This window comes from Rhipicephalus microplus, chromosome 2 (genome assembly GCF_043290135.1).
Source record: "Rhipicephalus microplus isolate Deutch F79 chromosome 2, USDA_Rmic, whole genome shotgun sequence".
Taxonomy (NCBI): Eukaryota; Metazoa; Arthropoda; class Arachnida; order Ixodida; family Ixodidae; genus Rhipicephalus; species Rhipicephalus microplus.
This window is the reverse complement of record NC_134701.1, coordinates 297,378,324-297,397,128: the sequence shown is the minus strand read 5'-3', so window position 1 is coordinate 297,397,128 and position 18,805 is coordinate 297,378,324. Positions and strand designations below refer to the sequence as shown.

The 18,805-nt window shown below is 45.0% G+C and overlaps 1 protein-coding gene across 2 annotated transcripts in view; it reads right to left on the bottom strand.

Moving 5' to 3' along the window:
- Positions 1–18,805, bottom strand: part of larp (La related protein) — a 154,991-nt gene that overhangs the window by 9,886 nt on the left and 126,300 nt on the right. For both annotated transcript variants that reach the window (XM_037429802.2, XM_037429806.2), the window contains one exon: positions 5,099–5,484. In XM_037429802.2, coding sequence (XP_037285699.2) covers positions 5,099–5,484 — 386 coding nt within the window. The remainder of the gene's footprint in view (positions 1–5,098; positions 5,485–18,805) is intronic.

Genomic DNA, 18,805 nt, shown 5'->3' with positions numbered 1-18,805 from the left:
CGAGTGTTTTCTGGCAACGAAAGCGATGCTGCGCTCAAGGATATGTTTACTTCCCACTTTTGTGCTTCAAAAAGATGACTTTTATTGAAAAAAGCTCGTCCAAAAAAAGGTCTGTGCTTATTAAAGTACAGTGTTGACCACTTACAGGGTAACCTCTTACGTGCAGGACTGGTAACAATGCAGTTTTTTTTTTACTTCTGTTTACTCTCCCATAGAACCCCATGTATATGCATACCGCTTATTGTGCAGTCCCCAAAGATGAAATCTGTGACAAACTCAGTTGTGAATAGTGCATCTGAAAGGACGCGTGCTGAGTGTGCCACTGGGGAGAGAGCGACAAGCTTGTTATAGAAGGGGAGTGAACGGACGATGGGTGGAGGGAGGAGAAGAAAAATTGCACTATCTCCTGCTGAAGGGAACCATGTGTAGATGCAAAGCAGCGGGCACTAACACTTCCACTGGCAGAAACCTGGGGAGGCGCAAAGCAAGCAGTAATTGACTGGTGTGTCCTACATGCCAATTGCTGCCAATGGTCAATGAGAGACAGAAGACTCCAATTAGACTCTAAGACCTGCAGTCCTCTTTTAGTTAACATGCACGCTGCAATTTTTTCTTGTTCAATAAGGCGCAGGAGAAATATCCCACTGGCAATACCTTAGAGGTCCACATCCGGTGGTTATATATACCGGCGTGGCCACACGGGTGAGCAGTCGCGCATGCGCAATCGGGGTGTAAACGCCGCGGGGAGGAATGCCTAGAGGAGAGAGAGGGGTGAGCAAGCATAGGTTAGCAGACCATGTTGGCATAGCGAGGCGGGAGGAGCGTAGAAGAGAAGCGGACGCGCCCTCGTATTAAGGGTGGTTACACTGCACATCGGATGGAGCTTGACCCTAAGCTGCTTCGCATCTAAAAAAAGACCGCGGCATGCTGCGCGCACAGGTGCCGATGCAGCTACAGCTTCGCTAATGTGGCCCTGGCTGAGCTCGTTCCAACATGGCAAAGGCTGTGCTGTAAAGTTAATGCCGAAAAGAACTGAACTAACACAGACAAATCACAACTAACAATTAAATTTATTGAAATGAAAAACCAAAAAGGGAGCGGGGTGACATACAAGGGAGAGGGCACTACAGTTAAACCTCGTTATAACGAAATTGGAGGGCCGCCGCTATTCGCTCGTTATAACCAATATTTCGTTATAGCCGTAGCGGGCATTTACCGCAAATATTATGCACTGTACTTACCCCAAAAAAATAGCGGGCGAAATAGCATCCCGCCGCACGGTGGTATGCAACAAAATAACCGCATTCCCAAATGAAAAGGAAAAAAGTCATGCACCTGTTTTAATGCACTTCAAAATACACAGCTTGCATTTCAGGCAGACTTAGCTGCAAAGAAGTCCGTAATTGGACGTTGATGCATCTTCCTGATGCGAACGATGGCTCTCTCAGCTGCGGCCGCAATGTTCAAGCCATCTTCGCGCGCCCTCGTGAGCGCCGAAGTAGCGGCCCAGTACGTCCACCGCGTCTAATGCCTCCGACGCCGTCGGCACGTTTGTCTCCTGTTCGTCGACAGAGTCATCGTCACTGGTTTCATTACGATCACTGACAGCGCGCACAATATCGTCATCCAGGAGCTGCTCCGTTGCCACCACTTCAGAGTCTGCACACACATAGTCGCAAAACGACTCGCTGTCAGGCACGACACCGACGTCACGAAGTGCCGTCCATGATGCAGCGACTTCGTTTGATGTGGCCAAACCGTCCGGCACAGTGGGCTCGTCTGATGGCTTATCGCTGGCGTCTGGTGCGGCGGCAAATAAGGCGTGTCGAAAGCAGTTTGCGATCGTGGTCGCCGTCACACTCATCCACGCCGCATGAAGCATTTCGAGCGCAGCGTACAAGTCAACATCGGTGTCTCGCTTCATCCTCATGTTGAGCAGGAGCTTGTCTATCACACGCTCGCGGTAACCTGCCTTCAGCGACATAATCACACCTTGGTCAAGCGGCTGTATTTTTGCTGTGCAGTTGGCAGGAAGGAACAGCAGCTCGATGTTTTGAAGCACGGCAGCGGTATGGTGGGCGGTGCATTTATCTAAAACAAGGCACACCTTGCGGTTCACCTTTGCCAGCTTCTCGTCCCATTCGCAAAGCCATTTTGAAAAAATCTCCCTGGTCATCCAGGCTTTGCCATTGGCTACGTACTTGACTGGGAGCTGCCTCTTCCCCTTAAAGCAGCGAGGGGATGCACTTTTGCCAATTACGAAAATTGGCAGCTTCTCAGAGCCGGTCATGTTTGCACAAAGTAGCGCAGAGATCCGCAGTTTACTTTGTTTGCCGCCAAGGCAGGGCTCGCCTTTGAGGGCTAACGTCTTGTGCGGCAACATCTTGAAAAAGAAAGCGGTTTCGTCCGCGTTAAAAATATCCTCCGCGCTTTATTTTTCTAGCAGCCGCACGGTGTTTTCTTTCGCCCACTTGGTAGCCTCTGCTTCGTCGACAGATTGGGATTTGCCGCAGACCGCTCTCCCGACAATGTCGTGGCGTTCCTTGAAGCGTTGGAGCCAACCCGAACTTGCTAAGAAGTTGTCATAGCCCATGATGCAGGCGAAGTCCCTCGCTTTTCCTTGCAGCAAGGCGCCGCTCACCGGCAGATTCACGGCCCGCGTGTCCAAGAACCATTTAAAAACGGCCCTGTCGACCGCTTCAAAGGCAGGTGCCCTCATCCTCTTAGCGTTTCCTTTCACGCCACGTGCAACGGCGTCGATGATGGACTCCTGCTTGCTCAAGATAGTTGACAGTGTGCTCGTCGATACGCCAAAGTCTCTTGCCACGTTGCCTTTCTTGGTCCCCGATTCCACGGCTCTTATCATAGCCGCCTTCTGATCTAGCGTTATGCGCTTTCGCTTCCCGCCTGGCGCATTCATGTTGCTGGAATCACGAGTGCAGCACGATAAAAGAAAAGGCGGAAGCGGTCGAAAAAGAGAAGAAACACGCACGCAAAAGCAACGTGGCTCACGTCGGCGAGCGACAACACTTGCAGAGAAAGTGACTGTGAAGAGGAAGGGGCGCTCTTTTGCGCTGCCCTCTAGGAACCGGTTACTCAAGGGGAAGGGGGTATGTAAGATTAGGAAGCGCGCCTCAGCGCCATGAGAAAGGGGAGAGGGAGAATATAAAGAAGACACGAAAGAAAAGAAAAGGGCGAGACGTTCGCGGAGCGCTCCGCTGTCGGTGGTAGCCAAGCGGCGTACGTGCAGCGAACTCTCCTCCGGAAACAGCGCGTGCCGTCTGCTTTGCGCGCGTTGCTGGAGGGCGCGTGGCGGGAGTTTTGAACTGCTAAATACAGTTCTCGCATTGCGCGCCGTCTCAAATTCGCGTTGTCAACTGTCGTGACATCGGCTCAAAATTTTACTTCCTAACAAAACTTGTTCGTTATATCCCATAACAGGCAAATTTTGCCTTGTTATAACGAGGTTTTGAATACATTGGTTTGTATGGGGATTTTCAAGGGGAATTAGGATTTGCTCGTTATATCCATTATTTCGTTATAGCCCGTCTCGTTATAACGAGGTTCAACTGTACTAGCAAACTAGACACAATGCTAACGGGGTGCTATCTACCCGTAAAACCTGTACTTTTATCGAACTCAATTTTTTGTTACATGCGCTTTGTCTATGTTAGTCCAGTTGTTCTCATCCTTAACTTTGTAGCACAGCCTTTACCTACAGTATGTTCCAACTAGCGCCTACACACCCCTTTCTCGACATGGCACGTGCGATCTGGTCCTATTCTCTGTCCATAACAGTTTCCCGTTGGGAAAAGCGTCATTGTTATCGAGCTTGCTACATATATTACGGTAGCTACCCTGTTCGTAAATTTGAATGTTTTACCGCATTATGACGCTTTTACTTTTGCTGCCAGTGCGCGGTCTTACATAAGCTTGGTGGGTTTTCGTTGATCTCCTGGCCGCGAACGCAAACTTTGAATCATGCATGCTGTTCTTGGTTCAGTACTTCAGTTCGATCCTTTCGAAGCCCGATTTTCATGCTTTAATCAAATTTCCCACGACAGCATACCAAACAACAGACTAAGCCTAATCAGCATTGATTGCATTTCGGTAGCGTGCAACAAAGCTCTTTGCAGTTGCTGCACTTAACAGAAAGGAATACACGTCGTTAATGATAATGAGGGTGGCACGTGTAGTACTCGAATGGTGGTTCACGATTTGAATGTGGTGTCTTGAAATCAGGTGTGTGCTGCGCGCAAATGGAATTGAGCAATTGGCGTCTTTCAGAGCATAAAATGTCGGACGTGATTCGACATAGTTTCTCTGTAATGTGCATAATCTAGGCGGTCTGAGAAATAGTTTACGTATTTCTGTGATGTTGCTTTTTTTTTTTTCAGACCACTCCCCGCCTCCCTTTTGCATTCTTTTTGGTGGCAAAGTGGTTCCTTGGTCGCATTGTTTTTTTAACATTCAGAAATATGAGTGGTTGTAAGCACCACGCATCGCATGCTTCAATTTTGGGATACACAAGCGAGACTGCATGCTTAATACGTTTTGTGCAAATGCTGCCCTTTAAAAAGGTTGCTTTGGCTATAGTGTGGTACAGCTCATAGTGCACATTTTCGCGACTTACCTTATGAGCGGTCTGTATGTAGGAACCTTCCATTTGTTTGTTACATTCCGAGCTACGCATGATTAGTAATTTTTTTTCATGTGAACTAAAATCCCGCGCTCATATGGTGTTTTGTTGTGTGTTCAGTTTTGTTTCAATGGACTTTAGCTGTGTGTGCTTATTTCGTGTCCCTCTCATCTAGCTTTTTCATCGCATTTGCGCTGGCTTTCTAAGTAAGCGTCGTTTCCTACTCGCCCACCCCTCTACTTGCTACGAGATGACAGTTAAGCAGTTTGCAATGAAAACGCACCTCAGTGATAATTTAGCTGCTTGTAAGGCAGACATCTTTGTAGTTAGTTCAGACGGCTGCAGTGCACATGGGTAGCTTTCAGGTGAGGCATGGATTGCAATTAGAGGCAGTGGCTGACAATCGCCGCCTGTTTAGTGCTGAATAAGCAGCCTTCAGACAAAAAAAGAAGCACTCACATCTATCCTGAAGTCATCAATGCTGCGATATCCCTGTAGGAGAGACTCCAGCCGAGGCTCAACAGGGCACTGGTGGCTGAGGCGGTAGTACTTGCGGAAAGCCCAGAACTTTTCCAGTCCATACAGCTGTCCCTGGTCGCAGTCGCGCAGAGTCTCTTGCTGAAAGTCGGTGTACAGGTCTGGCCGAAAGTGCTTCTCCAGGCCGTAGCTGTAGAAACGAAACAGGCACTCCAGGCCGTACCGGTAGCCTGCACGTGCATCCTCCAAGGCTAGCCTCCGGAACTCCTCATACATCTTGCGGTTGAAGTGTTCACGCAGAAAGAATGACCAGAAGCGAAACAGTGTGTTCATCTCTTGGCTCTGGCCTAACCCCAGTCGCTTGCGCTCTGAAAGATCAGACAGCTTTCATCATGCTCATTGCACAAGTGCCAAATGCATTGGTGCACATAAGTTCTAAAATGACCGCAACACTTTCACAGCAAGTGTCAAATGCATTGGTGCACATAAGTTCTAAAATGACCGCAACACTTTCACAGCAACATCCTCAAGCCTAGCGTAATCACTGGCAATCTCACGGTGCAAGCTGCAACAGCTCAAAAGTCCATCAGCTGCTCATTCAGTACACCAGGTGCCACACACCCCGTCACTGCCCACAAAGAGGCCACTGCCATTAGCATTGCATGGCAAACGTAATTAAATGTGGTACTGTGATAATGTTGATAACTTGCCATAAGCTGCCAGTGAAGCAAGACTCTTGGGTAAGCGACAAATAAGCAAATGCATGTCAATACACGCCTCAATTAGTGTGCAGGAGACACCTGGCTTTTCACATCTAATTATTATCACTACCATCACGTGGAGCTTGCACGCTTTTGTATGATACAAACTTTCTTACATGTGCACTCCTGCTGTTGGGAGCCTTGCACCTCATAGCAGAGTATAATTTCTTTTGTGGGAGAAAGCCTAAGTGAAGGCAGAAGAAGAAGAAAGTCATGCTATATATAGCATCCCCACAGATCTCAATAGAGTCTCATTGACAACAAGTTAATAATATTTGGGTTTTATGGCGCAAGGGCCATGCTTGGCCAAAATGCGCCATAAACCAAGTGCAATGATCCGTCACTGAAGTGATATGAACAAGATATGAACACCAATATTGTTAAGCGGCTGTAAAGGGGCTTAAAATTCCATGCCCTGAGGCGAGTTAAACTAGGAAGTATTAAAATAATGGTGGTGACGTGAAACATGTGGAGCTGGAATAACAGACAGTGTTGCTGTCATGTCAGGATCACTGTTCAAGTCAGGATCACTGGGCTTGGATTTAGCCTTGGAGTCCCACCACCTGCTTCATTATGAAATCACTGAAATAGGGCATGGATAACAGATTTTCCTAAAATTAAGTAGAGTGGACTCTGGCCCTGCGATTGTTCAGCAACCATGAGAACTGTGGGTGTGGCATGGATTTACCTAGTCTTCATGCTTGTGGGCGGCGAATCGCACTTGTGGCTTTGTTTATTGCTATGTTTTAGTTTTGCTTCAAACGAAATAACAAACCGTTTGGAGCTTCGTAAGCTGATTTGTAATATTCATTCTAAAAGGTGACGGTGGTGAAGTGTATTTATGGCATATTTATGTATTATGTACTTATAACATATTTAATGACTATTCTAATAATTTTGACATGGTTTGCCATGCAGAACCTTTTTGACATTGTTTGCCGTGCAGAACCTTCTTCACAAACTTTTTGCAACGAAAATATGGTTAATTGGATGGCTAATTACTTACGATCGCGCTCAAATTTTGTACGTTTAACCATGAGAAGTCACCTAACGTACAGATCCTATCAGGGGTGCTTCGAGGCTTAGTGCTTGAATTGCTTTTGTTCATTATTTCTATAAATGACCTAGCCGAGATCATCAGTCACACCCAAATTAAACTTGAAATGTATGCAGACGAATGTGTTTTCTGTAAAATCATCTCTAATAATCAAGATCAAGATGCACTGATTTCTATTTTTTTTCTTAGTTTTCTAATAGGAGCGAAACATGATTGTCTAGTAACTACAAAAATACTGTAGTCACGACATATTCAATCAAAAAATGTCCTCGTCATTTTAAATATACCAATGACAGCGCTGAACATTTCTATTTGCACTTGCTATGTCTCGAAAACTGAAACAGCAGTAGATGTAGATGTAGATCCTAAACTTGTGGCTCACACCCACCCTGGGGGATCGGCCAAGAATCGGGTAGCTTAACGAAAAAACAAAAGCGAATGTATATATTCAAATTCTCGTGAAAAGAAAATGAACAGAAATAGATTGATGGATCAGTTCCTACTGAATGAGCAATAAATGATTGATAAACAGTAGCATTTCTAAATAAATAACATTAACACATGCTGCTGTCACTTCAACTGCTTCGTCCTTTTGGGGAAAGTTTTTTTTTTTTTTCAAAATTCAAGGATTAAGTTGCGATTCCCAGCAACTCTTGAAGTGTGATCTTACCCCCCCCCCCCCCCACTTCCCCCCGATGCGCCGCCACCGATCAGATGGACCCCACACCATTCACACGCTACTGCCAGAGGTGGAAGCACCGGGCCGCCGCCGCCGGCAATTTTGGTACTGGCGCACAGGTCTAGAAGGTTAACACTTGCCGCCAGCAACGGAAGCAAACTGAACTGAGGAGAGGACAGGAAAGAGTCGCAGCAAACGAGAAAAGCGAAATGTGAAGGTAGAGAGAGGAAGGAAAAAGTGACTGCCGATTTCCCCTGGGTGGGTCAGTCCAGGAGTGCAGTCTACGTGATGCTAGGGCCAAAGGGGCGTGTTGCCTCCGCCAGGGGGCCTTAAGTGTCCAATCACGCGGAATTGGCTCAACCACCAGGGATGCCCTTTCCTCCGGACACGGCTAAGCCACGCATGGCTAGGCGTGGAAGGGGGTCAACCCCTCCCCTTATTAGCCCGGGTCCGTGGTGTTGCTACACTCCTAATGCCTGCTTCCGCAGACGCCCCTGCGGGGACTGAAAACTTGACAACAGTTCTATCCATCAACTGGCAAGCAATCATGGTGCAGCGCTCATGTGTAACTAGTCAGCATTAATTTATTTCCACTGCACAAAAAAGGTGCCGCATCCACAGAGAAACTGCCTGTGTTGTAAAACATAAAGCAAAAACATCAGGTGTTTGTGGTGCATGAACTTCATTAGAGCAGAATGAGCATTACAATGACATAGCATTACAATGAGGTTTGATATGGCAAAGAGGGTCACTGGGAAATTCAGCATTAGCATGGTAGTACATGGCAAAGTATTGAATATCTGGTTGCCATGACAACTGCGTATGATAAATAAATAAGGAAAAAAACAATTCCTCAAGAAGACTGCTGCACGAGTGTGGTATTATTTCCAAAAGAGCTGCTTCACTTGATTGTCACCCGAACAATGTTGAACCTTGAACCTTGATGCTTCCGTAATGAACATATTCTAACATATTCTAACATTCCACTCAGACCCGTGTAGGTAATGTGGGAAATAAGCTGGTGTAACATTATCCCCTGCAGGTGCAAATTATGAAGCACTGCCCAGAGATGCGTCAAATTCTCATGGCACGATTCCAAGGCATGTAATATCACATTCCAGGAAAAATGGAGGCATGTGTTGTTCTGCGCTCATTAGTTAGTGTTAATTAACATGTCCTTGAACATCTACTTATCCTGTAGTCAGTTATCTTCAACCTTTGCATAAGAAGAACCAAACATCAGGCTGAAAATGCACGCAGTCCTTTTTTTTTTTTATAAGCAAAGATAAACATCTTGATGTTGGTTCAGGAACATGGCATGTCGAACTATCGCCGCACATGGTACAGTCCAATCTGATTAATTCGAACACACTTAATTCGAACTTCCGGTTAATCCGAACTCACGCTGAGGTCCCGTCAGAGCTATGTGTATTCTAATGGGCAAAAACACCCTGTAATTCGAACGCGCGAGCAGTTGCCGCGCGTTAATTCGAACATGCCGCACTTCGAAAATGCTCTCAGCACCACGCCCTATCCTGCAGCGGCACATCCGACACCTCAACGTTTCGCGCGAAGGAAAAGAAAAGGAAAGGCTGCGGTGGAATGTTTGCTCTCTCTCAAATGCCAATCTGCGACGCGCCTGTGCCACGCTTCTCTCCTTTCCGTCCTTGCCACGTAAAGGCCCTTCTCCTTTCAACACCACGCACGGAGAGAGAAAGAAATGAAAGCTGCCGCGAAGTGTTGGCTTTCTCTCACGTGCCGGTGCTATGCTTCCCCTTTCCCGTCCCTGTCATCACGGCCGGACTCGACTTTCTCTTCCGCTTCCCCCTTACGGCCTTCGCAACGCGACAAGGGTGAGAAGAACTTTTCCTTACAGAGTTGTTCTACGGTTCGCCGCACGCACGAAGTTGCCACCAGCTCACCGTTTCTGTGCGCTCGAGAAGGCGGGGTCTTGGAGTGGGAGAGCCGTCAACGCTGTCATTTCTTGACTGGCACCTATTGGTAATTCGTCAGGCACGCTGTTTTCATGAGATTCGTCTCTGTTGCCCACAGCATGAGACTTGCTTCCTGCAACCCCGGTATGTTTTTGTGGGAGCAGTCATCGCGTCATGTAAGCATATGACAGCGGCGTTGTATTGTGCACCAGCTTCTGCAGTACTTGTGAGCTTTCTCCATGTGTTTGATGCAGATGTCAACGTGCAACGTGTTGTTTCTTCCTCCTGCGATTGTTGTAGCCATGGTGTGCTGTTGCCTGCTATTCTGCAGACCTCGACAGGGAAAGATGCCAGGTGTCTTCTCTCACCAATTTCTTAGCGATGTGGAACTGTGTTCTAGGTGGCAAAAAAACATTTTGCGTGAAAATCTAGTCAGCAACGACAAGTTTGCGTCAACTGTGGTAAGTGGAAAACATTTCAACAAACGTGATAATGTTCCTGGATGCCGAATACGGAAGTTGCTTGCTGGAGCTGTGCCGACCGTCTTTGAACTATATCTGTCGTACATGGTGCCAGCTGCAAAGAGACCGCGCGCAAGAACCCAGTATGTCGTCACCCCCCAGCTAATAGAAATCCTTTAAAGTGAAAAGCAGCCACCGCTGCCTGGCCATGAAGACTGGTGCGCTGGAGGAAGTAACCAACATGCTAAATTGTGTTACAACACAAACCAACAGTAACGATGCTAACCGATCTAGTCGCTATTTCGTCATGGTCAAAAGGCTTTGGGCTCAGGTTGCCTATCAACGCTCAAAGTGCGGAGCGCTCTTGAGACAGCGTGCTGTACAAGAAGATAAGATAAAAGCGTACAGCACTTGTGGCCGATTCACAGACAGGTGAGAAAAAAAGCAATTTTTCTATGTCATCAGATCGAAGCCTAGGGCAGTAAACGATTGTCTTATTCATAACTTGTGAGAGAGTGCGTGGTTTGGATTTGTATTGATCCGAAATAAAGTTTATATCTGTAAATATTTAAGTTTTGTTGTAGCCTCGCAGAATTCTAACCCCATAACTTTGCTTGTTGTAACCTCGCAGAATTGTAACCTCATAACTTCGCTTGCGCGTGCTTAAATAACCATTTGGCCATCTTGCCAGTAACGATGTGGCTAATAATTGTGAGCGTTGGGTTCACCTTCCCCTTACATTTTTGATTGATTTGTGGGGTTTAACGTCCCAAAACCACCATTTGATTATGAGAGACGCCGTAGTGGAGGGCTCCGGAAATTTTGACCACCTGGGGTTCTTTAACGTGCACCCAAATCAGAGTACACGGGCCTTCCCCTTACATTTTTCTAGCATCGTCTGTTGCTAGCTTACTTTTTCCAAGAAGGGCTCGAAGCTGTTCAATCCCCATTATATCATAACCATGTTGACTACTGGCGCACAAAATGAACATCAGGCTTAGATTAACAGATAAGTTGTGTCCCGCAGCTAAGGTTACAGAGATACTGCTGGCATGGAGCCGGCTGGCACGCATCCATCAACGCCTTTTGCGGAGACAAAACAATGGTCAACTAACAGCGCCACCACAGAGCTATGGCGGCAAAATCCATCATTGCAAAGGCTGTAAGGGGGGAGCGGAGGAGAGAGTAGAGTCCGGCCATGCTACGACGTAGAGCTTTCTCCTTTGAACGACATGTGAGAAAAGAAAGAGAGAGAGAGAGAGAAAGAAAAGCTGCCGATCTGCTTCTCTCCGTGTGGAGATGCTCCTCCTTTCTCATCACGTGTTGCCCACGCTGTGGCTGCGTAGCGGAAACGCAGTCCTTGTCGTTTTTTTTTTTTAAGTGTCGGCGCTGGACATTGCCGCACGCAACTTCTTTTACCAGGAGAATGGTGAATTCGAAGTAGAAATGCTTTGCAAGCTGCGTGCGAAATTGACTCGCTGCATTCTAAACGTGTGTAGACAGGCATCACAGACTACTTCAATTAAGAACAGATGTCCTGTGATTTGTGAATAAATGTATGTCTTATAAAACTTCCCCCTCGCATGTTAGCTCTATGCACATGCGGCACTACATGGTGAGCCCTCTGTTTATTTAGCTTTTATTATTTCGAACTTCTTTTAATTCGAACGAATTTTCGGGCCCCTTCCAGTTTGAATTATCGAGATTCGACTGTTGTGTCTCCAGCAAGGTGATTTTCTGCAGCAACACAAAGGCCACACAGGAGGCCTACATGAACGTGCGTGCTATCTTTCAAGCCATTTAAAGAACATCTGAAAGTAAACATTCGACAGAAGTCTGTCTGGTTGGGTATGAAACTGGGAGATGGTTTAGACTCCAACCAAAAGTTTTGAAGAAACCCGACAATTTGAAACTCTTTTGGTTCCTCCCTCAGGCGTGACTGCGGAGGCTACCTAGCAGCGTCGAAGGTGTGACTGTGGGGGCTACGTAGCAGCGTCGTCTTCGACGCAGCTACGTAGCCTCTGCAGTCACCCCTGAGGAAGAAACCAAGTGGGTTCCGAAACGTCAGGTTTCTTCAAAACTTTTGGTTGGAGTCTAAATCATCTCCCAAAGAACATGTGGTACATGGTGTGCCTCTGAAATTCATGGGTATATTTGTAGATTGGGACAAAAGACAGTATAGACAATACAGTGATGCTACCGAGGTCTGCTGATTTGGAGCAGCAAAATTTTTTCATTTTAGAGCAATCCTGAGCAGCTAACTTTACATACCGAGGAGAAGCAAGTAGCATTTACATTCAAGGACATGAACAATTACGTTGGGGCTCTTGTGAAGAGTTACAGATATTTGGTTAATTGCAAACCTCATGACGCCAGAGATCTTAGGAGCATTCCTTATTTTAGTTGATGATGCAAAATAATGTCATCACGCTGTTGAGCATTCTAGAAAAACTTGTTCAGTGATATTTAGGAGCAAATAAGCAGAATACTGGTTGAATAAAATAGTACTTCATGACATAACATTCTGAATGCACCAACGTGGTATCAGCAGATTTGGTAGACAAACGCTACAGACTCGCACAGTTGCAACTGCTTTTTCTACGATGAATTCAAGGATAAAAAAGGGTTATTGTTTTTCACAACTGATTATATTTCTAGGCGTAACATGACGTCATTTACCTAGTCTCATAAAGCCAACCTCATCTGGAACCCATCTCTCTGTGCTGAAACTGAACGATTTAACAAACTTCGTTTTCCTTTTGCAGCAGTGTTTTATGTGGCTAGAGCGTTCTGTCTATCCACCTTTTTCATGGAGAGGAGGATTTCCTTTATTCTGGGCTGTTGCACGAGAGTACAAAAGCCGACGTCAAAGCCTCGGAAGGGCATTTTTTGGAGCGCCACGCGCACTAAGAACAGCCCAAAGAGGAATATGGTGGCGCCCAGGAAGCCTTGAGTGAAAAGGTCTAGATTAGATTTGTGGGGTTTAACGTCCCAAAACCACCATATGATTATGAGACACGCCGTAGTGGAGGGCTCCAGATATTTTGTGTTTTCTAACGTGCACCCAAATCTGAGTACACGGGCCTACAACGTTTCCGCCTCCATCGGAAATGCAGCCGCCGCAGCCGGGGTTTGAACCCGCGACCTGCGGGTTTGCAGCCGAGTACCTTAGCCACTAGACCACCGCGGCGGGGGAGTGAAAAGGTCTATACACCAAAAACTCCTTACAATGTCGTCCAGAAAGCAGTGCGAAAATAAAAATAAAAGAAAACCTGAAGGGGCACATTGTGCATTTGCCTAAGACAATTTGAAAGCGAGAGCCATTTTGTTTTTATTAAGATTGCAATTAAGATTGCAATTTTATTAAGATTGCAATTAAGATGCAATTATTAAGATTGTAATTATTAAGATTGCAATTATTTGAGTGGGTTCTGGCATTGCCAGGGGCATAGGAAGAACTACTTTGCACTTTAGGGAGAGGGGGCACCTTGATTTGAAGGGGAGGCAGGCAGGCAAATGGTCACTTTGTGCAATATGTACCATGGCGTAAAAAAAAATTTCCCGGGGGGGGGGGGGGGGGGAGGGAGGAGAAGAAAGGAAGGGAATGTTTTTGATGTCCTCTCCCACCCTGGCTATGCTACTGACCGTCACTCTCATGTTTTGAGTGCATCCTCTAGCGCACTGTGCTTTGAACGTAGGTAAATGCGCGCGAGCGAAGGCGACAACACAGCTAAAGCAAAGATAAAAGAGCAGACACATTTCATTTCCACGGAGGACGGATCTGATAACTAGAGGCCGGATTCTTAGGCACTAAATAAGTGTGCTTCAGGCACCAAAGACAGGCAGGTAAAACACCACTTTAGGTTCTCAAAATCATAACTATAGACACAATAAACTTCTATAAAAATTGAAATACAATGACTTCGGCAACTTTTACGGCAGGAAGCCAAAAAAGAACGTTACTGTTTAAGATAGCAGAAAGGTAAAAACAATTGAACCTAGGCATGCATTTCCTGCGCGATTCGCAGTATGTGTTTTTTTGTTTTATTGTCTAGCATTGTGCTTCAAGTGTCCACCATTCAATTAACACTCCCATGGGTTTCTTTCAATTCTTTGTGGCTGGGAGGGGCAGCGCAGGAGCAAAAAAATTGCGCCGAATCTACATGTTACACTGTAAATGTCGTTGAAAGACGATAGTCTTGCGCCTGGAGAGAGTGAACAAAAAGTTTATTTCATGTTCTGCGCAAGAAAATCGGTGAATAGTATTCTGAAGGCGCTGCGTTAGAGTGCCTCGAGCGTGTAGTGGAAGCGAACAAGCGCATCTAGGCACGTTAGACACAAGGGCCATCTTCGAAAACGAAGGCACACGTGACTGCGAAGACAGATGCGTGCCAGTCTCGGAGGTGATAAGGTGTAGAATGCAAAGCGACGGGCAGGTGCCACCACCGTGTCGTCGTAGCAAAACGTTGGAAACACCTTCTTGAGCATCGCGTGGCACTGTCAGCGCAGCGCGATAAACGCTACAGTCCTTAGAGTTACTTGTGTGTGTCTCTTCTAGTATAAAGGCAGACACAAAATACGTAAGACGTGTTGTTACGGCACCTCAGATATGCACAATATTTGCTTTTTTAATAGACAATCGCAAAACAATGAACGCTAAACCTTGAGCAATATTGGTGGGCGCTGCGGATGGGGTTGGCCGTTCAATGCCGTTTGAAGTATCGTTAGGGCGGACAAACAGACAAATGTAGACAGACAGACAGACAGACCAAAATTTTTTCGTCGAAGGTCCCCAAGAAAGACCATCGTCTTTAATAACCAGACCATTGATACCCCAGAAGAGAGGCATGCTAGGTCTAATCGAGTAGGACCAATTTCTCCTGTATCTGTGAACACCTTAAAGGGCCCCTCACTAGGTTTGAGCATTTCGAGCTGACAAGCGTAATAATACACTGGGCACTTCGGATCATTCCTGTTAAGATTTGCAAAATTGCATTTAGCGTAAAAACGCTCGATTTCTAATGAATGCCACTTGCCTTTCTCACGGGCGTGCACGCCAAGATCAAGGCAGTCACAAACACCAAGGAATGGTCCTGTTTTTATGTCGCTCCTTTATGTTGACATTGGTGGGCTGACGTCGCATACTGTACGCTCTTCATCAGAAATTCATTAAATGCTAGTATCTATAAAAACAGACGAAAAATATTCAGTCTCCTGATTATATCCTGCATTTTAAATGGTACCTCATTAAGAGTATTGCACGTGACATTATTCTAGTTGGCATGCTCAATTTATGTGTTCTGTTTTGTAGCTTAAGTGAGGAGTACTTTGATTTAGGCTAGCTGCTTCATACCATTTTGAAAGGGAAGCGCAAAGACAAAGGGAAAAGAAAAACAGCACTTTTTGTCTTCATGTCTTTCTTTTCCCCGTGTCCTTGCACTGCCATTTCAAAATCAGTACAATAAATGAACACTGAGAAATACAATAAAACATGCAAACAGAATCTCAGCTTGTTATTATTTTTATTTTAAATAGCCTCGAGATGCTATTCACTGATCAACCCTCATTTAGCGTCTGCCTGGGTGGACCAGTCGCAATAAAGTACTCCGCTGCTGACCCGAATGCCGCGGATTTGATTGTGGCCGCGGTGGTCACATCTAGATGGATGCGAAAAAGTAGATGCCCGTGTACTGTACAATGCCAGTGCACGTTAAAGAACACCAGTTAATCATAATTTCCGGAGACCTCCACTACGGCGTCCCTCATATTCATATTGTGATTTTTACGTGAAAACACACATGCTGCTGCTGCTGCTACTACTTCTACTACTACCCATTTCATTTGCGTTCGTCTTCTCGTCGTTTCTGCATCGTGCCTTCACCAACCTTCACAACGCTTAGCTTGTGTTTGGTGCGTCGTCTCTGAACGCAGTTTCAGCGGAGCGACGTGGTGTATCGCGGTCACAAATACATGATATTTGCCAGCCTCTTCTAAAGTACACGCACCGACTGATCCATCCCACAGAAACTGGTAATACACAACTGAGAGCGCCAAATTGACACAATATCGATGGCGTACGCGCACGAGCAGGCTGGGGCACGTCATGTGCGCGTCACTTTGCTTCCGCATGATCTTCTTGGTGCCTATGCATCATGTGATCCTCCAGCCCCGATACCGAAGAAAACAAGGAAGGAATAAGGCTCACGATCACTACATGGGACGAGAGGCAAGGGATTCAAGTTTGCTTCTTCGCATCATGCTTTGGTGGCTCGTAGCGAACCAATTTGAAAAATCCCCATGGTAGAACGCTTTTCGTTGGGCACACAAGAACTCCTAAGTCTAACTACAACTTACGCCACTTAGAGAGACACGCTTAAAAAGTAAAATACTAACAAAACAAAAGCCGTGTGCACATCACACTTTTTACTTGAAGGCGCTGAAGCAGATGGGTTAGAATGTAAAAAAAAAAAAAAAACACGCCTTCACTTACACAACACACTTCGTTCTTTTTATAAGCCATTCCATTCTGTCATGAAACTAACAAAAGACGAATTATTAGAAAAATTATATTTGATACGGCATTCTAAAATCTTAATTACCATTGCACGAAGAAGATTGTCTAGGTAGAGGGGTACATTCATTTTCGAATGTGAGTTTAGCATGAAATGCTTGACATAATAAGAGCTTTAACCACAGTTTAATTTGAGGTGATGACAGTAATTCCCATCGGTGTGTCAATTTTTTATATTTTTACAGCTGTCATTTTTGAGAAATGGCTTAGGACAAACCTTGCAGCGCTGTTCTGTATTTTTTAATGTTTGTCAACTTAAAGACATATGACAAGGAATCTCATACGGAACAAGCGTATTCAAGCATACGGTGAATGTATACTATATAAACCGTTGATTGTAAACATGCCAACACCTGTCTCAGGCTTTGCTGTACAATTGACTAGGAGCGGTATTAGTTCAGTGGCATAATGGCGTAGAGTGCGTGATCGCTTATGAGAGCAGAACGTTATCCCCAGTGGACAAAAACTATTCCGCAACTGAAAAGGAATGCCTCGCTGTTGTCTGGGAACAAAGTTCTGCCCATGCTTGTACGGTTGCCCATTCAAAGTAGTTAGCAACCACCAATCTCTTTGTTGGCTCGCGAATCTCAAAGATTCCTCAGGTCGTCTAGTACGGCTCCATCGCTCTGTGGTCAACATTCCGGGACAAAATACTCGGATTGGTCGAAAGTCATATTCCATGTAGATACTTGCGTAAAAAAAAAAAAAACGCATAAACCCTGGTTTAACGCAGAAACACGTAAACTTGTCCTGAAAGCTAGATGCGCATATAAAATATTTTCTGCTAATTCTAGTTTGGTAAACCACAAGCGCTTAGATGAAATAAATAATATATTAAAAGTAACAATTAAATCTGCGAAAGATGCTTTCTCTGTTAAATTAGGTAAAGACCTAAAAAAACACGAAGTCATTTTGGAAGTGTGTAAAGCAGAACCGAAAAGAAGATATATCTATACCAGCCTTAACTGTTGACGGCAAAGCCGTGACAGACTACCAAAGGGTGGAATGTTTCAATTAATATTTTCAATCAGTTTTTTCGCATGAAACTGCCGAGCAGGCATTCCTTCTGAACAATGCCGCCCAGAGCAATATGATGTCAGACAGTCAAATTGATGTTAGTGGCGTCGATTCATTCTTACGCCGCTTAGATGCAACAAAAGCTATTGGACCTGATGTACTGTCCCCAGTAATTCTCAGAGTGTCATGACATTATTGCTCTATATTTAAGTATAATTTATGAACTCTCCCTCGAAACTGGTCTTATTCCCCAAGATTGGAAGATAGCAAACGTTACACCCGTTTTCAAATCTGGAGATAAAAAAAAAACACAGAGAAATTTACAGACCACTCTTATTAACGTCGGTATGTTGCGAAATATTTGAACACATTTTACATACCAATATATTTAAATTCCTTGATTCAGACGTTTTATTTACTCCCTCCCAGAACGGTTTTCGAAAAGGTTATTCCTGTAACACACAACTAATAGAATTTCAGCATTTCGCATCCAAAGCTATTGATAACAATAGTTGTGTAGATGCGGTTTTCATAGATTTAAAAAAAAGCATTTGACACAGTGTCCCATAAGCTCTTAGATTTGAGGCTTGCTTCATTGGGCATAAATAAAAACGTTCAACGTGGATACGTAACTATTTCAATGGTAGAACCCAGTCCGTTGTTTTAAATAATGTCAAATCTTCGTCCATAGCAGTAACTTCAGGTATTCCCCAAGGGAGCGTTTTAGGACCTTTACTGTTTCTAATCTACATAAACAACATTGTTGAAAACATTATGTCACCCATAAAAATATTTGCTGACAACTGCGTCTAATACAGAGAAATGACGACTGAATCTGATACTCACACTTTGCAAACCGACCTAAATCATGTAGCAGACTGGTGTAAAAAATGGAAAATGAATTTAAACATTAAAAGTGTTCCAGTGTGAGCTTCTCAAGGAAAATATCCAAAAAATTTCATCAATATAACACCAATGGCATACTCATTAACACACACTGCGATTATAAGTATATTGGTAATCATTTTACTGAATCATTTACATAACACCAACGGTATACTCATTAACACACACTGCGATTATAAGTATAGTGGTAATCATTTTACTGAATCATTTACGCGGAGCAAACACATTGACACTGCATAGAAAAAGGTAGTAGGATGCTATACTTTATTCGAAGGAATTTCAAACAGGCGACACACGAAATCA